We start from the raw sequence: 26,864 nt of genomic DNA, 5'->3' as shown, positions 1-26,864 counted from the left end.
CCTTGCAGAGGGATGGCTCAGAGACTGCCGGAGCGGGATTTTCCCCGTGAAATCCTTGCAGAGGCTGGGAACGCAGAAGCCGGGGGCTTGGCACCCTCTCCTGGTGTGCGCCCAGACTGCTGGCGGGCAGGACTTGGGGTGCTGAGCTCCCCGAGGCTGCCCGAAGAGGGAAGGGATGGGCAAATAATTTGCACTTTACAGCTGAATTCACGGACAAAAACTCCGGAATAAATACAGCAAGTTCTGTCTGGGGACCCTGTTTGAGCTTCGGGAGGTGGGGGGCGTCTTTTTCTTACATTTAAAAATGTTGTGCATGCTTGTTTTCTTGTAACTTCTAGGAAAGTTGTGAAGGGACAAAAATCACACACAGCCTTGCCTTTTCCCGATATCCCTGGTTTGCAGAAATACCCGACTGCTGTCATGTGCTGCGTCACTTCTCATACTCTTTGAGGCATTTAGGAAAACAAAAGGGAAAAAAAGCGTAAGTGGAGAAACGCAGGAAATGGTTTTAAACTAGATTTTTTTTTAACTTGGTTTTATTCAAGTATTTATGACACCATAAATGGCCAAGAATTCGGGAAAAACACTGTGAATTGGCAAAAGGTCATCTGAGGTGAGTCCCACACAATGCTGGCAATACCATCTGGACAGACTGCAAGTAGGAACGATCGATCTGGTTTGTTTTCAGTAAATCAGAATCATTCTAGAGTGGCACGAAAGCCCTGCAGAAGAGGCTTCCTTCGTGTGAGGAACAGCCTGCAGAGGGTCAGGGCTGGGAAAAAGCTGCAGAAACTGCTGCAAGGGCTTTTCTGTTTCCCATACCTATGCTCCTGCTCAGTGCTCCCTCCCCAGAGCTCAGATGCCCACAGATCGTTGGCGGCAGCAGGTCATTGACGCAGCCCTTTCTGCTGGGAGTGAGGCTTTTTTTTTTTTCCCCCCCATTTTGTTTTGTATTACACTTCAAGGTTCCAGTTTTAACCCACCCACTCATCCACTGAGAGTCAGACAGAAACCCCTCATCCCTTACTTAACACCCAGCTGCCAGGCATAGAGGAACAAACCTTCCTCCTTGGGCATGTGCTCAGTGGAAGGAGACAAGGAGGGATTGCAATGTTTTAATAAAATCAGTTAATTTTTGCCAGGGACGTGGGATAATTCCCTTCTTTGAAGCCCTCAGCACTGTTGAGAAGCTAGTACTAACCCTCCCGTTCCCATTAAGGCTAATGGACTGAGGTCAGCCACATCCAAATCTGCAATGAATTTTATGTGTGCATGCAGCCACTTGTTTTCCCATTAAAAAAAAAAAAAGAGAAAAGTACAGGTCTATAATTGAAGCTGCTGCGATTGCAGTTTTGGAACACCCCTACTGCAATGATATCAGTTGCATCTTCTCAATTTTACAGCTTCCCCAGCATCCTGCTGTGCACCATTATATGTATGTGCTGCATCTTTTCCACTCTCTCCGACCATTAATTCTTGGATTCTTAGTGATTAGTATTTGTAGTGCTTATTTTGCAAGTTCGTCTAAGATGTCTGATTATTTGTTTGAAATAATATTCTGTAATTTTTTAACAATGCTAATGGCAATATTTGGAACACATGATTTTTAAGCTTGTAGTGTTGTTTCTGTACAAAGGCATCTTTGACTTCTTATACATTTTGGACATTATTATCGATTCCAGAGTAAGATCGAGGCTGTTAAAGCCCATAGTCATATAGTTTTTATTATTTGTATTCCCAAAGTAGTGAGAAGTCTATATATGAGATAGAATCCCAACATCATGTAAATATACGTAAATAATAAATAGACTGTCCCAAAGATGTGAGAAATGGCAATGGCCTGTAACACGATTTGTTACATTTGTGTTTTTCTGAATGCTGTAATTGAGCTGAGCAGTTCCCCGTGATTAATTATCTGAGTCAAAGACGCCAAGCTATCAACAAAGTCTTGTTCTGCTTTATTAATTCCATCCAAACAAGAGCATCCCATGTAGATATTTTCAAATATTAAAGTTTGTTTATTTTTCTAGCTATGGAGAGGGAAAAATCACCCGGCAGTGAGGCTTTTTTTTTTTTCCCCCAATATTTTAATTTAGGAAGGTGTCCCCCAACTTCTCTGATGTTGGCCAGCCTATGTCCTGAAGTCATATTTCAACCGATTGCTCAGATAATTAAACTGTCATGTTCTGTTAAAACTCCAGAACCTGATGTTACTCGTGCTTCCAGTTCAGATCTCCAGGGTCCAAGGCTGAGTGACTAACTGTGAATTGGAGCTTCAGCCCTTCTGCATGTTCCCAAAAAGGGGAGAAAATTTCAGCCCAGGAAATGTAATTCATGCCAAACATACTTGTAGCTTGAGTTTTCATCAATTATCTAGAATCCGATGCAAAGATAATTGAATTATCCCAAAGACTTTGACAGGTTGGATGAGGTTTTTGGAAAAAGAGCTGCTGTTTGAAAATTAATTGCAACATAGAAGGTCTTCCTCATCGAGTGTGACAGGAGATGCCTACAATGTACCCACCCCAAAATCATGTTGCCAGCTGGCCAGGTTTCTGACAGCCTCGCCTCATTGATGGTAGCAATTGTCACTTTGCAGCTGGTAGGGCAGTCTCGGGAGACTGCCTGTCCCAGCATGAAAGGGTCCACTCTGCTTGAAGCAGATATGTGTCGCTAAATAAACCTGTTAGAAAACATGCCTGCTTCTTCCACTGCTCAACCAAAGAAGCAACATCAGTCGGGATCTATGGGCTTGGCAGTAGAAAAAAGATCAGTGTGTAAGGTCAGAAAGAGGGTCCAGGATACAGACCCCCTTGGGAATTTTACCACAAACTGCAACTTAGGCAGCCTGGCAGACCAGGACCCTGTACTACATTGCGTCCTGCTTCAACCCCAACATATAAATTGAAACCTAAAGCTTGATCTGCAAAACAGACCCTTCAACCACACACAGTTACATGGAAATAAAGAGAAATCTGTGTGCAGTATACTGGAGGATCAGACTGGTTGTATTAGGGCTCTCTTTAGACTGTCAGTTATTTTGCATGTTTGTAAAGGACTGGGTGCAAACTGTTTTGACAGAAGATGTTAATTTAGTGTTCCCTAAATGATTTATCCCATTCTTTCACATTTGCTCACCTTTTGAATATTTTAGTTTATTAGCAGCCTCTTATGTTATGTGCCAATTAAATAATTCAGTTCGTTACACAAAAAACATATATAATAATTCAGTTCATTATCCTCAAACCAGCCTCTGGGCACATGTACAAAAACGTATGAAAGAGCACCAGTTAACAAAAATAATATCAAAAGAGAAAATGCAGTTGGTATATGGTGTTGATCAGCTGCAACATCCTGCCCCAGAGACGGCTTCACCTCAGCCCTGAAGACATCCCCATATACCTTTTATGAAATTTACAATTTATGAGCCTTAATTAATGAGTATTTGTAAAGAGCTTTGGAACACTTGGATGAGAGATGCTGCAGAAATCTACGTAATGATTATTAATTACACAATTTTCTCATGGCTCAAGCACCGATGGCAGGACAGTTACATCGCAGAGGGATGACACTGCATCGATCTGTCATGACATGGGGATGTAAGAGGAAGAACTGCAGCTGCCTCCTGCAGTCCCTGCACCACCTGCAGCGTTTGTTTCAGGACCCTCGTGGTGTCTTGCTCACTGCACCTCACAAGACAAGCTCCTTGGGATCAAGCCCAGAAATGTTGTGGCATAAAGGAGCTTGAAGAGGAATTGGGCTGAGAGTTATGCATTTGGAAAGCTAATTCCTGTCCACCGGTATGGAGTGCCAAAGCCCACAGGAAAGTGGAGGTGGTTTGTGTTTCTTCCACGCTCGCCCTTGCTGGACTTCATTGCTCTCAGGTAGTTCTCCAGCATTCATGGCAATTTCAAAGGCATAAGGTTATACGCTTTGCTGCACGGATCAGGTGTAGCTGTGTGATTTTGGAAGAGCTGCTTTCTGGCGCTGTGCCGCAGTTTCCTCATGCATAAACCAGAAATTATAATAATAGTCTTTACAAAGTGTTTGTAAAGCATTTGTATCATATACTGCTCTTCAGCAATCAATGTAAGCCATGTGTTGTAACTCCGAACGTCCTTTCTGGCTGAAAAAAGAGAAGATTTGCCTCGGGAGGATAATTAAGAGGATTTTTGTGGCAGGATTTGGGACGCAGACGGAACTGACTTATCAGACACTCTGCTTTACAGCACCCATGCTGCGTCCCCACATCCTGACCGGCACTATGCTGCCTGGCAGGGTTTTCTGGTTACACCGCACCAATACCGGGTAGTCTGCGATGGAGATGATGCGATGACAAGAGCTGCAGGAAGCCCTGCCACATTTCTGGCACCACACGAATGCACCGGCTGGTGCCACTGTGTAACTCGTGCACATGCAGGGGATGGCCTTTTGCCTTTAGGGACCAGGGCCTCGCTCGGACGGGGACCAGCAGCTTGTGGCTGTCTCCATGGGGACGGCAAAGTCCCCACGCCAGCGCTCAGACGGACGTGGGGCCTGTCGGGCGGTCCCTCTCCTCTGCCCCAGCCTCTGGGGCCGAAGGGGCCATTTTGGGCCCACGCCTCAGAGGTCTCCAGGGCGCTTCGCACAGCACCTCGGCTCTCGCCGGCCCTGCCACGCCGCTCCCTCCTGTCCCCTCGCTCGCTGTCGCCTGTCCCCGAGGCAGGCTGTCCCCCTTCGCCCACGGGACGCGCCCAAATTGCCGCAGGGTCCCCAAAACACCTCTTCAAGGCCTTCCCGCCCTCATCCAAGATGGCCGACCACGCCTCACTCCGCCCGGCGCCCCTAGCCCTGATGGGGGATTGCCGGCCTCCGCCCCACCCTCGCCGTGGACCCCCCCCCGTGAGCTTCTTGCCCTCATCCAAGATGGCCGCCCCGACTCGCGGATTGGCTGCGCTGCCCGACGCTAGGGCGGCCATCTTGAGTGAGGCGGGGGCCGCGGCCGCATCCCGTCATGCTCGGCGGGCCGCCGGCTGCCCGGAAGAGGGAGCGGGGCGGTTGTTGACAACATGGCGGCCGCTGGCGCCTCCGCGGGAGGAAGAGGCGGAGGGAGAGGAGGCGGCGGGCGGAGGAAGGAGTCTCATTCATAGGGAGCCCGGCTCGCTGCCCTCGTCCCCTCCCTCCCCTTCTCCCCCCCCCCCCCCCCTCCCCAGCGGCCGCCTCGCCCCCTCCCCGGCACCATGTCCTTCTTCAGGCGGAAAGGTAGGGGGGCGTCGGGCGGGAGGCCCGGGGCTGAGGGGCGGCTGCCGGCCTCGTCCCCCACACGGCTTCTGGGCTCTGGCCCTGCCCCTCCGGGGACGGCGACGGGGCCCCGAGAGGAAACTCGGCCCCTGAGGAGCGGGCTCCCCGCAAATGACGGTCAGTCCCGGCACCTCCCGGGGACGGGGCCCTTTTCCTCCCTCAGGGGTCGGGGAGGAGGGCGGGGGGAGGCCGGGGCTGTGCGGGGATCGCTGCTGCGGGACCTCGGGGCGGCGGCTGCGATCGGGGCTCCCCCGGTGACCTCGGGCAGCCCCGGCTGCGGGCGGTAGCGAACGCCGGGCTGCAGCCTCCGTCCTTCCCGGGGCGGCTCGGGGAGCGGCTGCAGTTGTAGCGCTCGTACGGTTTTTCCACCCTTCTTCTGCACGGGAGGAATATAGCTTAGCACTTCTGAAACGGGTGACTTGTGCGGTTAGGGGGACTGGTGTAAAATGTCTCCTACCTCATGCCATTTTTGAGCCTCTTTAACTGTTCACAGAAGATTTTTTTTCACAATGCTGGTATAGGTGGTTCCGTAAAAACGTAATGGGCTGAGTGTGTTACGGCAGTAGCTAAAAACCCTAATTGAAAAAGAGACCTCATCGCACTGAGTTCTTCATAAAAGCCAAAGGAGTCATTGACAATTTATTTTGTAATATGTTTGTTGATGTTACAGAGCGCAAGCTAAGATTTGAAATTTAGGAGTCCTGAAATGTTTATAACATTCCTATAGCACAAATGGATATAGTCTCAATGTTCTTTGAGAATGAAACACTTTGAAGGCGCTTTTGTGCCACAGTTTGTGATGAAGTGTGGTGTAGTGCACTTTCAATCTGCATGATATGTGGTTTGAGTGGTTTTTGTTCAAAGTGGCACCTTTTAGGAGGGGCCTCTTGGGAAAGTAGTTCTGTTATCTTGTAATGCTGTAGTTCAAGCAAAACGACCATTGCTCTTCCAGCAGTGGCTGTTACAATGCTCTCCTAAAGCATTTCTCAGCTGGTAAAGCCCAAAACGTGCATCTTGGGAGGCAAGACTGTAAGTTAGGAGGAGAGAACATACAATCTGAGATGATGTTTTTGCTCTTAACTGTTGTAAGCTTGTTCAGCCAAAGTAGCCCCATTGAAACTTTCATTCTTTGTGGAGGTTAGTGCAGTAGTCCTGGGAGAAATTAGTTTAAACTTCTGTTCGTATGAGTAGTTCTGAAGACTCTAGAAGTCCGCTGAAGGTTTTGCAAGTGCTGTAATCCTTTCTGGGCTGTTTACATACTAATGTTGAGCTGCAGAATAGAACTTTCATACTGTTTATAAACTGTTCACAAATAGCTTCTGCTGCTTCGTTGATGAAGAGAATTGTGGAGCTGATGTTCCATCCTGATGCGTAATCATAGGAACAGTGTAAGCTTTGGCAAAAACTTTCTTGGGGAGAAAGTAATGTCTGATTGAGTGTGTTAACTTGGATTAAAGGATCTTTGGTCAGAGGAGCACAGTCAGAACTAAATGCCTGAGAGAGGCGCTGTTAAGAAGAGGAGAGGAGTAAGCTTTCATCTGGGTTCTACATAAAATAATACCGTTTTGTATAATCTCCATTTTAGATACTGGCTTTTAGGGAAGATCTTAAACTGCAGCTGGGAGAAAAGCAACAAATTAAAGCTCATGATAAAACTCTGTAGACTAGACACGTGCAGTCCAAAACCATATAAAAGCATCAGTGTTCTCGGGTTGAGCTATTGTTGTTTAGGAGGATATCACATTTGGTAAAAACTAAAACAATTTTTAAAAATTATAGCAAGGATCATAAAACAACTAACGTAGAAAAATCAAGAACAATGGTGAAACATTTGGGTTTTTTTGGCATGGGCCTTAAAATAAAGGTCTAGAAGTCTGAGGGTGGATAGTAGGTTGGGAAGTTAAACTATAACAGTTGAACCAGCAGCTGGGCACTTGAGGGCAGATTATGAAATTGTTATCAATGAAACAGCCAGATTACATGCTCATTCACGACAGATATCTTGGAAATAATGTACACAGTCCTACTAGTTAGCTGACCTCTGAAGTTTTATATTGGTTTTTGTACACGTACACGCATGAAGAGTTTAGGTTTGTTCATTCTTCTGTAATTCAAGGTGTGAATTAAAATTCTCAAATGTCACGTGGCTGGTTTGCCTTGGTTTGATGTGTTACCCCATTGTGAATGGGGTTTGCTACTGGGAATTCTCACAAACTCTTAGTCCTCGGTCATCGTGTACCGCAGTTATCTCTCTGGCTTCACACAGACACCAAGTGACGTCTGTTTTTTTGAGGAAAGTGAAAGTAAATTCCTTTAGTGAAACTTCACTCTCTAAAATTTGGTCTTGTCATGTATAGGAGTTTTCTTTTGTCCTCTGCTGTTAACTACTTCATTTTGTTCTGCTTGAAGCTGATGGGGACAAAAGAAGCCTGTGTATAAAGAGGTTGGGAACATGAACCAGGAGTTTGTATTACCAGGAATAAGTAGGTAACTAGGCAGGGGAACTGAGTAGCTGGTAGGAAGGAATAGATGTATTTAAACTGAAAACAGGCTTATGGAGGACTCTTCTGTTGAAACTCAGGAAGTATTGCTGATAGTTAGGAATCGGTTTGATGAGTCCACTATTGGAATAATTTTGGAAAGGATAAAGGTTAGTAATACTACGTAGAGGTTGCTTCGTTCCCATTGTACCTCAGTGTTACTTCAGACATGCAGATTTTTTTTTTTTCAGTGATTTTTCTCCAGCGTATCAGCACACCCTCAGTTATGTAAAAGGTGGTTATTCTCACTGTTCACAGCTGCATCTGCCTGTGAGAGTTCGGTTTTAAAAGAATCCAGCTCTTTTAACGGAGGCTTAAACCTCTCTATGAGAGAAGGAATGTGCTAGCTGCTAGCTTCAATCTTAAATGCTGACTTGCCAATTCACAGACCTGCAACGTTTATACTTCTTGCAGCGAAGGCTGGCAGCACGGCAGTGCTGCAGCCGCCACCGTGCAGGACAATTATGTAACCAGAGATTGAAGTTTCCCTTTAAAATATTTAAAATACTTAGGTCAGAGTAGGAAAGGTTGGGGTGGGTTTTTTGTAATCTGCTTGTGTTTTGTGATGTAAATATTTGATTGTGCTGGGTTATGATTTGTGGTTCTGTTTGGAAGGACTCCACAATCAGTGTTCAAAGATGACCTATTTGTAGTAATGATCCCAGCCTGGAGCAGCTGGAGAAGGTTTTGCTAGTAGATCATCTACTCCAATATCACCACTTAATTTGTTTCTCATGCCATCCTGTTTATGTAGTCCTTTGGTTTCTTTATTTTTGTTTCAAATGGATCTCCTCGTTCACTTCCTTTAGGAGCTTCCTTTAAAAAATAATTTTCAAAAATATGGCTTTTCCATCACAGCTTTTTTTAAACTATTATCTTCCCACCAGTTGCTTGCCATAGCTTTGATGATAGTTAAGCAATATCATTTGTGAGAGAATTAACTATTTGCAGTGTGTTTCCAGAACATTTCTGTGGTATCCATCACAGCTGAGGAGTCATGGGCTGGCTCTGGCTTTGTGGAGGTGGTTCCACGTACATCCCTCTGGCTGTGTGTTGTACTGCTCTTGCTGTAATATGAGGGAGATATTGGGTTTAGGTGTGTGACTTCTAGTTCATACGGAGCATCTGCCAGTGCCCTACACTTAAAACACATCTATCCATTCTTTCGAGTTAATGCTATTTATTAAAGTAAACTTGAATGTAGCCTTGCTTTAATCATATAGACAGCAAGCGTCTTTCTCAGTGTTAATTTTAACATACTGTATTACATTAAACTTAATTCATGGATGATAAGGTTTTGCTTTTGAAAACAACACAAAAGCTTTGAAAGCCTCTGTCATTTAATAGATGTGCAGATTTAAATGAGAGGGCAGTTTTAAAAGAATGTTAGTTTACATCTGCCTCTGATACTTGCTGAAGTTGGGAATTTTATGTCTAGTCTATGGTAAATGCCATTAGTCACCCAAAATAGCATTAACATTTTCCTTTGTATTTTACAGTGAAAGGCAAAGAACAAGAAAAGACCACAGATGTGAAAGCAATTAAAAGTAAGATCAATATTTGTTTTGCCTATAAATTCAGATATCTAATATTATCTGCCATTTTTATTTTAACCAGTGGGATAATTTCCTTATGACTGAGAGCAGATGTGACATATGCAATAAAAACAAAACAAACCCAAAACTTAATTCTGTTTCAGAGTATTTATAGTAGCTAATCTTTCGTAGTCATCTTGCTGAATCTGTAAGTACAGAAGGTTATTAAATTATGTCAGACATAAGCTTTAATTCAAAGTGATCATGCAATTCAGTCACCTTGCAGATAGTGGTTATTGCTTATCTACAACAAATTGCTTCTGAAGTTTCATGCTTACGTGTAGTGCACTTTGCAGTTTTGAAAATGCAGCTTAACTGTGTCTAATTCGCAAAAGAGGCTGCCAATGTCTAATTTAACTTTGACTGATGTGGCTTGTGAGACTGAAGATCTGAATCTTGGTCAGAATGAATAGCTATTCTAGTGCTGCTCCGTGTGATACAGAAATCTTGCTGCTAAATCTGTTAGGAGAGAAAAAAAATCTTGATGGGAAGGAAGTTTATAAACAGTGGGAAAACAAGATTATTTGTCCTGGCAGTTTTTTATTGCAGTACTAAAAGGAGATGAGGTAATTTGCATGAATCTGATCTGTTACTTTTATATCCTCAGACAAAATCCTGTTTCTGTACTTGTTAATGTGTTATCTGGATATCAAGAGAAAATTAAAGACTTTTTTCACCTTGGTGGTCTGTCTTTCAAATCAAATATAGGAAACAGTAAGTTGCATCCATTTAATAGCACACTCCATGATTTCAGTGCAACTACAATTTCTGATGACTAGCTGAAAGAGTTTACCAGGAAAAGGCTACAGTATGGTAACCCTGTAAATAAAAACAAATTTGAAAATTTATCATATTAAACATTGTGAGCTGCTGCAAACAGAGAGCATCTTTCCAGTTTGGTGAGCAGCTACTCTGTGATCTGTATGATGTTAGGTTAGTGATGTAATACTGTCTGGAGGTTTTGGAACAGGTGTTTGATCCTTAGATTAAGTAGAACTTTTTTTTCCTCATGTTCATAATATAAAATTAAATTTGAATCTAATTCACAAAAGCCTAAACCGTTATGAGGAGTGTGGCTCTGGTTCTACATGAGTAGCCTCCACCAAGTTTTCCCCAGTTACTGTCATCAGCCAAGCCACTGGCTGCCATCCATTGGCCTTGGAAAAAATGTGTTTTCTCCATTATTGCTGCTATTAAATACCAAAAGCTTTGTAAGAGGTGGCAGGCAGTGTCTTGGTACCAAACACTGCAACTGGAGAAACACTTTGCAATAACTTAAGCATTTTAACTCACCTTAGACGTAACGGTATAGGAATCTGTTACTGTGACGTGCAAGTGTGAAATTGTCGACTTCTGTCATCCTGTGTCATAAAATTGTGAATAGAAAGAAACTTATGCAGCATGAAAGTCATCAAAACCAAGTTGCTTGACACCTTGATGAAACACATCGTTAGGAAGTAGTGTGCTGAGATAATGTGTCATCTGACTTGCTTCATTTTTGAATGAGAGGTGTAAAATGTCCTTGCATGACATCCTAATCAAATGCAGTTTCCTGAGAGCTTTTGAAACTATGAGCATGTTTTGTTTTTTTCAGCTTTGTCATCAATTAATGATTAGTTGATGCTTTTTCACTGGCAGTGAGTTTTGTGTGAGGAAGTTCTTTGTTCTTGTTGAGCTTAAATAGCCAGCTGTGTTCTAAAACAGCTAGAGGAGGTTAAGGCTTATAACCTGGGTTTCGTCAGAGATACTTCCTTGTTCCTTTTTCCTCTTAAAACCAAATAGAGGCAAAGAAAATATTTTTGAAAGATATTCATGTTAAAACTCGCAGATAGCTTTGTAGTTGAGGATTTTGTAACATATTTTAGCCTTCAAAAAGGTATGGGAATGGTTTGGCAAAAACATTGTAGGTAAACTAAATTGTTGACAAAGTATTAAGTTGTTACGTTAGTGGTTATCAAGGAAGCAGGAAGACTCGGGAATAATATTTTATTTGTAAACTTAGACTTGGCATCTTTTGATTAGCTGCTGAATAAGGAAAATATAGGTGGGTGGGTACCACTGATCTATTGGAAGTGATTTTATTCTTGCTATAATAAAAACTTGGTTATTTCTGTGGTCTTTACTCTTACAGACCCTTGAGCAAAGATGAGACACAGTGGTACAATAAGGTTTTTAATAAGATTGAGTCTGGCAAACTTTCTGGCATATCTTGGGGTGCTTAGCATTGGATGCTGCTTAGAAGACGTCTTGGGATCTTTGTCTTTTAATCATTCCTGTCTTGATTCCAGCTCCAATACCAGTACATTCCCCTCAAAGAAGCACTAGAAATCATGCCTTGCTGGAGGCTGCGGGACCAAGCCATGTGGCAATTAATGCCATCTCTGCCAACATGGACTCTTTTTCTAGCAGTCGGACAGCTGCCCTTAAGAAGCAGCCAAGTCACATGGAAGCTGCTCATTTTGGAGACTTAGGTAAGGCTTCATCAGGTTTATAATGATGTCAACATTTCTTTTTATTCTATGTATATTACTGGTATGCTCACCATCTTTTGGTTTTCAGGCAAGTAGATTAGGTAATTGAAAAATTTGACTGCTGTTACAGTCTGTGTTACCCTAGAAGGGTTTTGAATGGGGACAGTACATTTATTTGTGAAAAGAGACTCCTTTACTTTGTGTACTGCTGTTATGCTGGAATCGTCTTTTCACCAGTTGCATTGCAGGCCATTTTTGTACTGAATACCCATGTCTGGAGTACAATATGGAGTTATTCCCTTTATATTTTTCTTCAGGCAGATCGTGTCTGAATTACCAGGCTCAAGAGACCAAATCAAGCCTTTCAAAGACCCTTGAACAAGTTCTGCAGGACAATGTAGCCCTCCCTTATTTTATCCAGTTTATGGAACTACGCAGAATGGAACACTTGGTTAAGTTTTGGTTAGAGGCTGAAAGCTTCCACTCCACAACATGGTCCCGTATAAGAGCACATAGCTTGAACACAGTTAAGCAGAGTTCGTTGGCAGAACCAGTGTCACCCTCGAAACAGCAGGAAATTGGGTCGTCTTCTCCAACTGGATTGCTTGAGGAGAGACTGGAGGATTCTAGCACAGTCCGTCTGCTCAGGACCAAGCCAGTGGATTTGGACAAGAACGACAGAACTAGCAACAGCCAGAACCACGTGCTCTTGGGTCAGGAGAGTGAGAATACCAGTGTTCTTTGTCTAAGAAAATCTGAGACAGGGACCCATTCTGTTCCAGCTGATGAGCAAGAATCTTCCAAGCTTACAGTATCAAATAGAAACAGCCCCTCCTCTGCACTAAAAGACTTGTCAGGAAAACTCATGAAAAGTAAGTGCCATGTGTTCCCTTTCTTTTAAAAGGTGGGGAGATGGGGAACATACTAGCTGCTGGTTGCTTTGTACAGTGAGCTGCTTCGGTTCTCACGTGTTCTTAGTAAGTATGATGTGATGTTGCAAGAAAGAAAGTAATCTTTGTCTATCGGTAATGTTAACTTGCTGTATAAGCTAATGGTCAGTTTGAGCTATGTATTGTTTGACTGTCTGGCTGCTTAAAAATAAATACGCTGCTGAAGAGAGTTCAGAATCATTATACACTCTAATAAGCTTAGGTTACTTCTGTTCTTACATGTGTAATCTTAAGAAATGAAGATGAACATTGCAATGTCCTGTTCTTCCCTCACCCATCTCATCCCAACTTAAGAGTTGCAGAAAATTTGGGTGATGGGGCTGAGAATTGGTAATTAACTTTCCACGGAAGGTAAATATCCTGTATCACGTAAAATGACATAAGTAATGGTTACATGTAGAGATTTTTGTGTGGAATGTACTGTTTTTGTTCTTGGATTTATTTGATAGAGTTCCTCCCCTTGTAACTGATTTGTTGTCACATTTGGATTCCACCTCTTCAGAGGCTGCTGGAAGTAAGGATGAAATTAAAATATTTACTTTTGGTAGTAAGCTACGTGCACAGTAACCTGTTTCTCTACTTTGCATCTACTCAGTCCTCTCTCATTTGTGCAAGTCTACAGACAAAAAGGAAACGCTCCTTTCTTCATATTGGTTCCTTTTGTTTGCCCAACTGTTTCCTTGTGTTGCATCCCTTTCTCTTGCTGTTTGTTGTTCTCATATAGTTATTTATCACGTACCTCCACAATACATAACCTCAGCCCCAAAGTAGCTTAAACATAATGATAATTTAGCCATGAAAAGCACCTCTGCTTTCTGATGTCTAAAAAGAATTTGAAAATACTAGGTCCTTTTTGAGAAATCTGAAAAGTCTGGAGTACAATTTTTTTCCTCTTTTTCCAGAGCAGTGTCCCAGCTCTTGAAAGATGACACGTAAAGCATACATCTTGTTCTGAGGCATCACATTTTAAGATTTTTTTTCTTTTAATTCTTTTATAATGCAAGTATTTTGTGTTGTCTATGATTAGAGCTAGAAATTGGGAACTTCACTGCAGTTCTTGCCAGAAAGGCGTTACTTCTGGGACTAAGGTGTGCGGCTGAGGAAGAGGGTGTTCTCTTGTCTGGTGGCAGGGAATTCAGATCTATGTTGCTTTATTCCATCTCACTAGTCAGTCCATGCTGGGCTTATTGTGACCTGGCTAGAGATAACTTTGCTACTGACAAGCTACAGCGACTGTATCAGTAGTGGACTGAAAGCTTGATGGGAAGGAAACTTGTCACTGATAATTAGATGCTTGCTTTTCTGAAGAACAGGTGTTTGTTATTCACACCTCATTTTAGACCTGTGCCAAGGAATTCAAAATTTGACTCTATATTTCTTCCTTGTAGGTATAGAACGGGATGCAGTTAGTACTTTTACCAAATATATTTCTCCAGATGCTGCTAAACCAATACCTATTACAGAAGCAATGAGAAATGACATAGTTGGTAAGAATGTATACTGCCTACTCATTTCAGAGCTTCCTCCTTCCCCATAAAAATGCGTCTTTAATACCACACAAGCTCATATTTCTTTTTATTTTTATGAATTTTAAAGTCAGTTGTAAAAGGATAGTAGATCATGTTACAAGTATCAGTGGATCTGACCTTTCAGTAGTGCTGTGCAGTTTCTCCAGAAGAATTTTTCAGAGACTTTGCTTAAATTAGTGAAACAATTCCTGGTGGTTAGGGAGGGAATCCATATTTGCATCTCAATCAAATATTTTAGCCGTAACATTATCATTCAGCTATCTGCAGTACTTTAAAAGCTCTGTTTGTGCAGTCAGAACCAGCTGAGTCTAGTGGCATTGAACTGCAATTTTTCATTAACTAGTCATCACTCATGTCTTTCAGCTCAATGCATGTTAAAATTAACCTGGTCTTTCTTTGCAGCAAAGATTTGTGGGGAAGACGGACAAGTGGATCCGAACTGTTTTGTTACAGCACAGTCAATAGTGTTTAATGCAATGGAACAAGAGTAAGTTGATTGAATGGTTTGGCTTCTTGTGTCTATTGTCCTTTTGCAAAAGGTGGTTCCATTAAAAGTGTTTATGGAGGCATAACTATATAATAACTTTTTTGAAACTGCTCAGATCTCTTCCTCCAAATCCGTTCTTGTGATCATTTGCTGAGGTTGTATGTGCATGCTATTATTGCATTCTTTTTATCTTTCTTGTGTCACTTGTTAACCTGCACCATTTCTTGCTTGTTTTGCTTTTATCCAACTAAAAGTAAGAGACTTCTGGGGCAAGAACTAATTGGTTCATAATGTGCCTCGAATGCTGTTGACCCTTAACAGCTAACTGTTATTTTATCTGTGTGCAGGCACTTTAGTGAATTTTTGCGAAGTCATCATTTCTGTAAATACCAGATTGAGGTGCTGACTAGCGGGACTGTTTATCTGGCTGACATACTTTTCTGTGAATCGGCCCTGTTCTATTTCTCTGAGGTGAGTGTTGAGGTTTTGGCTTTGCTTTTTTTATTCCTTTTTATCAAATGGAAAAAAATTTTCATCTCCTGATGGCTCTAATAAAGACACCTCAAATATAATAAAAAAGATGAGGTGTTATCTTTTTCTGGGAGAAAATACATTAAACTGTTTCCTGTCCACATGTAGAACTATTTCAAACGTTCAAACCTGTACACTCCTTATTGTAGAATGAGTGTTCGTGCATGTCTTCTCCAGTTAGTGTTTCTAAGTTTCTCTTTGCTTTGTAGAAGCTTTGACATAGTCGTCTTTATCTTGCGAAGTGAAGTAGTGATTTTGAAAGCCTTGAGCGTTCTAACAGATAACGAATAATTCACTAGCTGTACATAGAGAGGATATCAAGTTGGAATGTGGTGGGTTAGATGTATGATTTTACAGTTGCAGGACCCTATACCTTTACGGAATCATCTGCTAGTAGTAGAATATTTGTCTTGATAGTCTGATAAGACAATGTAGCTTGAAACAGCAAGCTGGGAAACTGAGACAATACGCAGAGTTCATGTAAGCTAAGCATAGCATGAAAATTGTGTTTCCCCTGTCTTTAGTATGATACAAATAATAGTTGTTTGGAAACTAAATGTGAAAATCAGTACAGAAAAGAAATGTCACAAGTTTGTTTTTTTTTTTAACTGAACTAAATCTGTCTGCAGCACTGTATCTGAAAATTCAGAATATTTGTATGTCCTGGTGACAATTTTGCATCATTAATATATAGACTATATTTCTTGTTTTAAATGGGAAGGAGCAGGTTTGTCTATGCTTATTAAAAGTTTCTTGCTAAAACTTCTTTAATTTCTTCTCTTTTTTAAATTTCTGTTCCAGTACATGGAGAAGGAAGATGCAGTTAACGTATTGCAGTTCTGGTTGGCAGCAGATAACTTCCAGTCTCAACTTGCTGCCAAAAAAGGCCAGTATGATGGGCAAGAAGCACAGAATGATGCCATGATTTTATATGACAAGTGAGGGAGTTCAACAACTATTTGTTTCTAAAGCTCTAATTTTGTGCTTGTAGTTTTGTGTTGCACTGTGCAAAAGGAACTTGTCATTTTCAAACCATAACTGTGCAGTCTTGTGCTGTTTTGCTGAAGTGCATTTTATTAACGTGGCCTTTGAAGTGTATGCACACAACTTTTAAAATTTTCTTTATACACGAGGAGAAAATCCTTATAAGGACTCCATTCTTAAACACAGTTCAGAATTTTCAGGACTTGATTGCTTGAGTTAATGTTTGGTTGTGAAATATCAAAGCTAATTAATTCCCATTTGAAAATGTAAAGGATTTAAAGCTAATAGCAGGTGCATCACTGTAGGAAAAACCTTAAGGTTCGGATAGTGTTATCCATTTAAAGTAGGCTGTAGGAGCCATTTCACACGTAGTAAAAGCCAAACAGTGCTTGTTCTTAGTACTTAAAAATATTTTCCTTTTTTAAGGAAGCGATCAGATCCCTTTTAATATCAGACTTTCCTCTCACTCTCAGTAGTGTAACTTTTTTCCTTTATTTTGTGTTTCACTTTAGCAATAATGCAACTGGAAGACAGACATCAAAACTGCTTCCAGAAAAACTTTGTTCTTAAGCTTAAGTGTGAGACTCATTGCCACAAGCTTGTTGAGTTATTACCCTAGTAGGAAATAATAATTGGAGTGGAAGCAGACAATTCACTCTGACTTTCATCAGTCATTCCCCTGCTCTGTCCATAAACTCAGTTTTTAATGATGTGATTAGTAGAGCAAACGCTGCTTCAGAGTTCTGGGTGTTTCCTGCTTCATTGCTGCTTCCCTGCTACAAAGCTGTGTGCGTAAGATTCCTCTCATCAGTAGTTCACATGATGCTCTGTTTCTTTTTTCTGTATCTTCAGGGCAAGGCTTTATCAAACGTTTCTGTGACTCGGGGACTTTGTTCCCCTGTAGTTAGTGAGATCAGTTGTATGTACGTTTTTGAAGCCAGCACCATCTAGTGGCTGCAGCATGATTAACGGTCTTGGGTGGAAAGGGGGGTACTAGCCACCTGCAAAGTTTTGCAAATCCTTTTGTGTTGTCTTCTTCCCCTGTCCGGTGCTGCAGGTACTTCTCCCTTCAAGCCACGCATCCGCTTGGGTTTGATGACTCGGTGAGGTTAGAGATTGAATCCAACATCTGCAGGGAAGGTGGTCCTCTCCCTAACTGTTTCACTACTCCCTTGCGGCAGGCGTGGACTACCATGGAGACGGTGAGATACCTTCTTCAGAACGGTTTTGACAGTTCGTAAAGATGGTGTGGAGATTCTGCAGCATGTCAAGTGTCCCCTTCAGCATCTCTGATTTGTCCTGTTCTTTAACTGACTTCCTGTTTACCTAGATAATAGAACAGCTTTAGTAAAATTTGCTAAACTATTTTCCCCAACCTGATTTGAAAAGATACCACCCTTCTGTTAATTCTCTGTGAAATGTTTGTCCTTGGTGATTACTGCATTTTAATGGAAGTAACAGAATTTCCTCCCATGTGAATTGCTATCAACAGCTTATTACATATCTTCAGAAAATTTTCCTTCCTGCTAGTAGCAGTTGTTTGCAAGTCTAATACTGGTGGTGTGGCTAATAGCGTGTAACTCTGGGGTAGCTGGATACTAGAGATTAATGATTTGATTCTGGAACTGCAGATGATTTTTGAACAGCAGAGCAAAATAACTGTAAGCCTGTTGGGTTGTCAGGCTTTTCTAGAGGAAAAGAAAAAAAAATATCTGAACTTCAGTTCCAGTACTGGAGAATTTGGTTAATACGCAGTTATTTTTGTTCATTTTGCGGTAGGATTCAAATTTAAAGCAATGCAATCACTAATCTGGAATAATTCCATGTGTCGACACTTTTACTTGTGTACCATCTACATGAGGACTGAGATGCTTGTGTGTCCCTTCTGTTCTGCAAACAATCCACAGTAATTGTGCAGACCAGCCTTGATTAAAGAGGACTCCTTCTTCTGTCTCTCAGGTTTTTTTACCTGGTTTCTTGTCCAGCAACCTTTACTACAAATACTTGAATGATCTCATCCATTCAGTACGAGGAGATGAATTTCCAGGAGGGAATATTGCACTGAGTATTCATGGCCCCGGTAGCTCTCCTGATAGCGATTCTATAGGGGGCCTGGATGGCTCTGCCTCCCAGGTATGAGTTTCTTCATTTGATTCTGTTATAGGAAATGCTGCAATCACTTTTCTGTATAAATATCAATGTTCATACGCTCTAAGGAAACATCTTGTAATTTGAAGCTTCCCATTCCACTTTAACATTAAAGCCTTTGTTATATTAGGATGTGTTTAGTCTACTTACTGCTAAGTTTAAACAAACAATATTGGCACAGAAGGGTATCTGTTGTATTTGTTGTACCCAAAGTCTTGTACTGCTTTTAGTTCTTTGCATCAAAGTTATGTTTTTATTGAGCTGTTAATATTCACTGAAGACCTGTTTCATAGTGCCATAACATTTATGAATGCTTTTTATTAGAAATAACTTTTTTAATCAATACCATAGTTATAACTTCAGGCAAAAATTGACACTTGTGAATACGCTATAGAACTTAGTATGCCAGTTTTGTGTGCTCAGTTCTATTAAAGTGCCAGATCTTCTGTCCTGAAGAGTCCACTCAATTCCAGGGTTTAAGGCATCTATCTGCTCAAACATAGAGCAATGACAGTTAATATCTGACCAGGTGGTGCTCACTAGTTTGTCTCAGCAGACTTTTCCCTACTATTGTCCTCAAGCTAGCTGGTCGTGCTGGTCTGATAGAAAATGGCCATACTCCTGACCTTTCCAAAAGAGAGCTCTGACTCTTGACTATATTACCACCGAGATGCTCTGAGCTGGGGGGTGATACCTGAATTTTGTTTGCGTGTATATAGTTTGATGTAAAGCTGGGCATAAAAAAAGTCTATTGCTGGGTAAGGAATTCTAATAATTTGTTAAGCATGATTAGAGCTATATGGCTGCTTCTTTGCTGTACTGTGTAGAAACAAAAATGTGACCAGGCTCCTTTGGCTCTGTTACCCTTCCAAAGTCATTGAGAAATGTCCACAGTGTATTTGCTTTGCACGGTGCCCTGGTTGCAGGCCAGCATCTTTCTTTTATATTGCCTTCCATGGTGCTGCTTTTTGAGAGCTGTGTCCCTGTGTGGGCCTAGCCTCAGAAACGGGCAGTGGAGTTCATTACACTCTGAAACCATCCCAATAATGTCAGAGATGTGTTTTTAACCAAGAGTTGTCTGTTCCAAAAATTCTAGCTTTGCTTAACTCGGATGTGAAAGAAGAGAGGATAAGCAGATTCTAGCTTATCTGTAACCAGGTCAGCTTGCAAACTGCAAGCCCAGCTAAGAGCAGAAAAGCTAAGCAAGAACTGCTTCTGCTGAATTGCTTTTATTGAATGCTGCAGTGCTACCATGGGTTTTAAATCTGGTATCTAGATCAACAGTGTCGGTGTACTGTGTTTCAAGCAACTTGGAAGCTGTACTACCTGCTTGTAATATTTTTAAACCTCCTAATTTGCAAGGAGGGAATATTCTCCCCCCTAGTTGCAAAGTGGGGAATAAAATTTGTGTTCTTGAAATATCCTGCTGCTTGATAGTCTGAGCAGGAGGAACTGCTGGTAATTGGCTTGCTTGGACAATTTAGGAAATGAAGTGCTGCATTTTGTGGTATGCATTCCTGCTTATCTGAATAGGATAATCTCTGGGTCTCTGCATATTTTTGCATAAAGAACAGTGCTTGCGCAGAGCAGCAGGAAAGGAGTTTGCAAGGCAGCTGCCATAAATGTTTCTGTTCTGTGTTAAGGTGCTAATAGATTGCTGTGCATTTGTGCTCTCCCTGCTGTTTCTCTAATGTTTCCTTGGCTTTTTTTCATAATCTTATATAAATACTCCAGGCTGAAAGATAAATGTTTGTTCTCTGTGTATGGGGGAAGCATAGTGTGTTTGGGAATTGCTTACCAAGTGCATGAGGGGGATGAGCGAAGCTGCCGCAGCTTTTGAGGTAGTTCAGTGTTATGTACTCACAAACAAATAATTTGCATGCGCACACAGATCTCTGCAGTTGATAATGCTTAGACAGCAGTCCTTACATGTACGTATGCTGACCTGTACATTGTGTCTTTGGCTCTGTTCATATAATTTTATTATTCTCTGTTTAAAAACAATGTCATACTGAGTTAGGAATTCATCGCTGTGTAGATGCTCTCTAAATTCTTTTACGCTTGCTTAGAGACTTTATGGAGTTTTATCTAAGTGTAAAAGCACTAAAATGGTGGTTTTGTTAAGAAGCTATTAGTTGTCTGCATTGGGCACTAATACTTAGAATTTTTATTTGTAGTCCAATGTCAAAAAGGCTAATGTTAAAATCCTGAAAAATTTTGATGAAGCAATAATTGTAGATGCTGCAAGTCTGGATCCAGAATCTTTATATCAACGAACATATGCAGGGTAAGGTTCATTCAGTGTATCTCATTCTTTCTAGTTACATGTTTCACCTCTGTTCATTTTTGCTGTGTCCTCCTGCATGGACAGTACGCATAAATGCAAGATGTTGCAGTCTTCGTACATGTCTTAATATTTGAAAGTAAATTTATTTCAATAGCATGATTTAACACCAATGTCATAGTGAATGTTTCTCTGGCCACAACAGTAGCCAGAAAAATGTTTCCTATTGGTTTTTCTCTTTCTCTTAGTTATTATTCCTCTGACTGCAAAATACAGCTAAGTAGTTCCTATTTGGGGTTGGAACAGAAAAGAATAAACTCAGGTGCCTTTGATATTGTAATATGCAACTTTGATTCCTCCCTACCCCCATGGTAGATAAGGGCTTATACTTCATTTCTTTAGCAGATTGCACAGGTATTCTTCTGTTCCTTAAGTTGGTCTTTGTTATAAAGCTCTTCTGCTCTGTGGATCTCATACAGAAATTCTTTGTTTCTATAGCTACCTTGCTTTTCTATTGCATACCAGTCTTCTGTCCTTTTAGGTACTGTAAACCGTTTTCTCCCTAATGATGTGTTCTTATGGTAGTGAAGAGCATTTGCTAGCACTGCCTGTTGTTATTACATGATTGAGTCATTGAAGCATTTGCCTGCTTCTAGTTTCTAGAAGAATTTTTAAGATGCACTTCAAATTCAGATATGCGAGAAGAACAGGAGATTTTTCCCAGTGTATCAATTTTAGGTGGAAGAGGTGATAACTGGTAAAATGCCAGTCTTCTGACACTAGAGTCTTCATTTTGGTGGCTTTTTTTGTTTTCCGGACTGGTAGCTTTCCATAATGCTGAAGTTCTCTTGGTAACCTGTGTGGTTCTTTCACTCCTCCTCTCTTCAGGAAGATGACGTTTGGACGAGTCAGTGACCTGGGACAGTTTATCAGAGAATCTGAACCGGAGCCTGATGTCAAAAAATCAAAAGGTTTGCCTTCCTCTTTCTCTCCATTTCTGTAAACATCTGCAGAACTGCTGTCTTCCTTACTGCAGTCAAGATAAGCAAGATTCTTGACTCTTTCCAGATCTCTTTTAAGCCAAATAGAGATGCTTAGGGGATCGTCCTGTACTGAGGCAAAACCCATCTCTGGCCCAGTTTCCTATCCAAATTCTGCTTTTCTGGTCCAGCTGGACTCCTGGGAGTATGAGCAGCCTGTGGGAGTTGGAGCTGTCAATGGAACCTGGCAGGGATGAAAGCCGCTAGCAGCTGAGCTGATGATCAAACCTTCAAAGATTTGGTCTTGACACGAAAAAGAACTTCAGCTCTCCACATGCTTCCCACCCAGTTTGGGATCTGCTGTTAATGCTGCTTTTCAGCTCTGGTAAAGAGGAATGGTTTGGGCTCAGTGTCTAACGAACCATGGCTCCGTGTAATCCCTTGTCTTTCATGCCACTCTTCTGTGTTCCCTAACGCCAGCAGTGCAAACCCTTCAGATGGATGGAAGCTTTTATAGAGGTGTGACACAGAGTTTGCTAATATACCTTGCTTGCTGTTTTTTATCTCCATTAGGGTCCATGTTTTCACAAGCAATGAAGAAATGGGTTCAAGGAAACACAGATGAGGTGTGTCCTCTTTTATGTTCTTGTGACTTTACAGTGTAGATTAGGAAAATGAAATGTTGAAGTTCTTAATCCTGGCTGTTTCTCTGAGTATCTTTCTGATGCACCAACACGAACTGTCAGACTCTGTGTGCTAAATATAATTTGATTGCATGCATGTGTGAAACTAGTTTGATTTTTGCCAGTGATTGCTGGTTTAACTAATATAATGGTTAACTGTGGGCTTGCAGTCAAGGTTTTTCTTATTGTGGTGTTGTAAGATATATGCACAGTTAGGAGTGGAGGTGCTGTTCTTTGGTTTTTACTGTGAAGTGATCACTGTACATGGGTTACAGGCTGCATTTTTTCTCCCTCAGAGGGGCTTGGACAAGTCCCCAACAGATAAGTCTAAAAACTTCACTAACTCTCTTGGAAATTGCATCAAGCCATAAATTCTCATGATAATTGAAGTTAATGCTGTACTTGGAAAGCAGGTGCATTTCCATCAAGGGAGGGTAGGTTTACTACAAGGCACCGAGTTGTGAAGGTTAACGGCGTCTTTAAGGTTGCGTGTGTGACTTATGTTGAGAGGACTGTATTTTTATTTTAAGAACTTGAAGCTATCTGTATTTTTGGATGTTTTTTCTACGGCAGGCTCAAGAAGAGATGGCTTGGAGGATAGCAAAGATGATAGTCAATGATGTTATGCAGCAGGCGCAATGTGAACAGCCTTCGGAGAAGGTTACGAAGGTAAGGGGGCGGAAAGGCTGCCTGTCTTTATCTGACTTAAGCCAGACTGTGGGAGGAGCAGAGCTCTTATTTGCCTTCCTAGTGCATCCGAAACCCACACTGGTAAATGTTCAAACAAGCACAGCATGATATGAAGAAACAAAGGTTGGAAGTGTTTCAGCCTACATATGATGTAGGAATTTCTTAACGGATGCCTGTTCTGGTGCTCCTGTGCAAGCATTAAAATTGTCTTTGTTCATTTTGAGTCTTTCTAAACTACCTTATTGGTTAAAAGGGTGATTTGTGTTGCAGGATCAATACCATAATTCCTTATTTGAGTTCACACTTGCTGTTTCACGTTAATGAATACTGGTATATTTGCCCAAAGTGTCAGTAAAATTCAACAGCTGGGAAGTTGTCTTGTTGGGTGCACTAATTTACACAGTGCTGTGCCTACACTTTAAAAAATGTGCAGTGGCTCCATCCATAGGCTGGTGGTTTAGTGTTGTATATTGTTGTTTAGTGACTTTGTCGTTGTACAAGTCCACTTGTTCTCTGGTTAAAAAAACAGTTCTGATGCAACAGTTAAATTTTGTGAAATAATGACGACAGCAGTTTACCAAGTTAATATCTGGCACTTCTGGCTTTCAGGCGTCTGACTTAAAAATTAACTCGCACTATTTTTAATTATTGAAGGTAAACATGTGCCAAAGCCCAGTTATTAGACTCAAATGGATGGATCCATAGTTTCACTCTGTGACTGTTTTCTTTTTAATAGAGCAGTTATATTTAAATGATTTGTATATAGTGATTTCACTCGATAGCTTGGCTGCAAATGATATAATTCTAGTCTGGCTAGATGAAAAGGTCACTCAGCACAGTATTTAGAAATACCGAGTGGCTGCAGATGCTCTGGATTCAATTAAGCAAGTACAGTTACAGTAATCGGAAGGTTGAGTGTCTTGTGGGATTAGTTTTGGGGTGTGGGGTTTTTTTTTCTTTCCCAAACTCATAAGCATACCTGGCTTCAACATTTTTAAACACAAAATGTCTTTCTATTGAGTGATTCCCTTGTATGTTTTAGGGTGAAATGAACTCTAACCCTGTTTTTCCTTTTCTAGCTATGATTTTAGAAATGCCAGAACAGGAAGTCTGGTTTTCCGCTTCAAGAGTGAGTGAACTTACCCTTTTGGTGGATTCTTTAACACAGCCAATAAAAACAAAGCACTGTTACTCCAACCGCTGAAATCTCCCTTGTTTATAAGGAAGAATTAAAAAGAAGCAATCCTGTACCTCCACTGTAGAGCGTGAAGAAACACTTTTTCCTGTTGTACGTGGCACTCGCAGTAATGATGGTTTTTAAAGAGAGGAAGATGCAGTTTACGAGCATGTCACTGAGAAACTGTGATCAACTTCACAAATACTTGACCCTGTCTCAAAAAGACTTTTAAGCAAAATATCTGGAATGGGACACAAGCCACAACAGAGGGGAAGGTTTTGCTGTAGTTTCTAGTTCTACTACTTGTAATTTTTAAACACATAATTGGAAAGGCCATGGGGCATGCCCCCGACATTGGCCATTGGAGAAGTGAACCTGAAATGGTGAATTCATTTGGCAGTGAATGACCTAAAAAGTTCTAAGTTTTATTTTTCCTTACTTGAAGTAGATGCGTATTCAACTGTAAGATAAATGTATTTTACTTCATAACTACATTAACTTTGAAGGCAGCGTAGAATGATCAGGAGCAAAGCCTGGACAGTGTAAGTCTTCCTTGTCAAGCTCTTACACCTGCATACACAAATCCCCTGCGTCTAACACAGAGCAGACTCAAAAGCCAGTCTTGCACTCGTGCAACCCTCTGCTCCCGAGCCGTGGCTATGAATGCTGCCCACGTTTTGAGGAGATTGTACCCTGTAGACTGCTCCATTTTCTTTCCTCTCCATCCCACAAACAAGGAAAAAATAATTGCTGCCATTCTCCATAGCTTGTTGTCCTCCAACCAACATAGTATCTAATTCCAGATGTTTGGTTTACAAAGAAAAACAATTTTTAATGACCTCTGGCCTTCTCCCTGACATTGTCAACACTTGCAACTTGCAAAACCTTTAGTTTAAGTAAAAAAGCCACTGTGTTACACAGCACCATTTTTTTTTTTCCTCCCCAGTGAATTGATTTTGCAGGGTATCAAAACTACTCAGTGTCTCACTGTTATGTTATCGCTGCATTTTTAGTATATAACACTTCTATTTTGGGGTTTTTGTTTTACTCTTATGATTGCTTTTTTTCCTCAAACTTGTGCAAAAAATCACTTTGCGAAGAACTCAAATCATCTCCAATGTTCAGAATATCTTGATTGACTAGCAAGTGTTATTCTGTTGCAATATTCGATTGTATAGAGACACACTGTATTGTCTATGAAAAAGCAAAAAAGGCTGTGTATAGGTTTTTGGTACTATGTACCACCTCTTATTTCTCTCATGCCCAAGTATTCATGTACTTAAAACATACTATATTTAATTGTGTTTTGATTTAAAATATATAAATATTAAAATTTGTGTCAATTTTCTGTTTTGATGGGATTTGACTTTATGAGGTCGGTTTTTTTAAATGTGAGTCTTAAGCGTTTATAAAAGAAACAACCCCCTGAACTGTTTGTCCCTGGTACATTTGCACACATTTATTAATATTTAATGGATGATGTTAATGGCAGTGTAGTGAAATAAGATTAATTTCTAAATACTAAATAAAAAGGTGTGTTAATCACAGGACATCACTGAATTTGGGATAGAAAACACATAGAAGGAGCAGGGCTTGGTCCTGTAGCACAGTATTGAACTACACATGTGCACTTGAATCTTCTTTATGCGGGAAGCTAAGCCCTCACCGGTTCTGCATGCAACACTTTACTCATTTTTCTACCTTGGCAGGATCCAAACTAACCAGCTGAGTGTGTTTAGGGATTACAGGCCACAGGTTTGGGCACAAATATTTCTCAGGGCTGTGTTTCTTTCGGTCCAATGTGGCCAGATTGAGTGTGAGAGGCTCGGCAAATGCCTGTAGTGCTGCAGCTCCTGGAGACTGATAAGAAAAACATCCATCAAAAAAAAAAGAAGAGAAATCCCTGCCAGGGCTCCACCTCGTTCATGGGCCCTCTGCCTGCTCTTTGAGGGGAGTGCAGTGTACTGAGGGGCCGCTGTGGACCGGCCAAGCACTTGCTTGGGGCAACTTCTCAAAGCTGCTTTGCTTGAACAGTGGTCAATGGGTAAAGCGAGGCTTGGATGTTGATTTGGACCCACCTGCCAGTTTTTTCTTCTCTCCGTAAGCGGTGTTTAGATTTGATGGAGTGTTGACCTCTGGGGTTATGGGTGTCTGATGCTTATTGTGGTTGTTACCGGTTTGTGCTGGATGGGGTGGGTGATACTGAATTTCTCGCTGCGTTACAGGTTTGCGTGGCAGACTTTATTCTCTCGGTGCAAGATCTCCCTTGGTCCAGCTCACTGAGCCAGTGTTTATATGATGAATAAACCACGTTTGACAGCAGCCCCAGCCCTTCTTTACCCAAAGGGTTTACACACACAGCAACTGGACAGGCTGCAGCGTTGGATTAATTTCTTACCGGACTGGGATATTTGGAGTAATTTGTCCTGGTTTTGCCGCTTTTTATTTTAGAAATAACGATCAAAAGCACCTGTGTGGTCACCACGGGAAATGCCCCGGAGCGGCCTCGAACCCGCGGACCTCCGGCGGGGCGCT

The 26,864-nt window shown here is 41.5% G+C and overlaps 1 protein-coding gene across 4 annotated transcripts; it reads left to right on the top strand.

The window, feature by feature from the left end:
• The first annotated feature begins 5,002 nt into the window (after positions 1-5,002).
• AKAP10 (A-kinase anchoring protein 10) lies at positions 5,003-25,690 on the top strand. Of its 4 annotated transcripts, none has more exons than XM_069791074.1 (15): positions 5,003-5,241; positions 9,320-9,367; positions 11,704-11,886; positions 12,204-12,758; positions 14,225-14,323; positions 14,768-14,852; positions 15,200-15,323; positions 16,185-16,321; positions 17,425-17,569; positions 18,327-18,500; positions 20,693-20,802; positions 21,688-21,770; positions 22,353-22,405; positions 23,036-23,131; positions 24,232-25,690. In XM_069791074.1, the coding sequence occupies exons 1-15, from the start codon at positions 5,220-5,222 to the stop codon at positions 24,235-24,237; spliced, it is 1,920 nt and encodes a 639-aa protein (XP_069647175.1). In that variant the 5' UTR covers positions 5,003-5,219; the 3' UTR covers positions 24,238-25,690. The 4 variants fall into 4 exon arrangements, 3 of the variants coding, with proteins under 3 accessions (XP_069647175.1, XP_069647173.1, XP_069647174.1); XM_069791072.1 differs by having other exon boundaries at positions 5,003-5,397; XR_011326058.1 differs by lacking the exon at positions 20,693-20,802 and having other exon boundaries at positions 5,003-5,397.
• Positions 25,691-26,864: the final 1,174 nt, after the last annotated feature.

This window comes from Haliaeetus albicilla, chromosome 9 (assembly GCF_947461875.1).
Source record: "Haliaeetus albicilla chromosome 9, bHalAlb1.1, whole genome shotgun sequence".
Lineage (NCBI taxonomy): Eukaryota > Metazoa > Chordata > Aves > Accipitriformes > Accipitridae > Haliaeetus > Haliaeetus albicilla.
This window is presented reverse-complemented; position numbering and strand designations above follow the sequence as displayed.

Bases quoted from the DNA above. Each gene is read 5' to 3' on its own strand.
- AKAP10 (XM_069791072.1), top strand. From the start codon at position 5,220: ATGTCCTTCTTCAGGCGGAAAGGTAGGGGGGCGTCGGGCGGGAGGCCC. The intron at 21,771-22,352 runs GTTTGCCTTCCT...TATCTCCATTAG, and splicing joins TGATGTCAAAAAATCAAAAG to GGTCCATGTTTTCACAAGCA. The intron at 22,406-23,035 runs GTGTGTCCTCTT...TTTCTACGGCAG, and splicing joins TTCAAGGAAACACAGATGAG to GCTCAAGAAGAGATGGCTTG.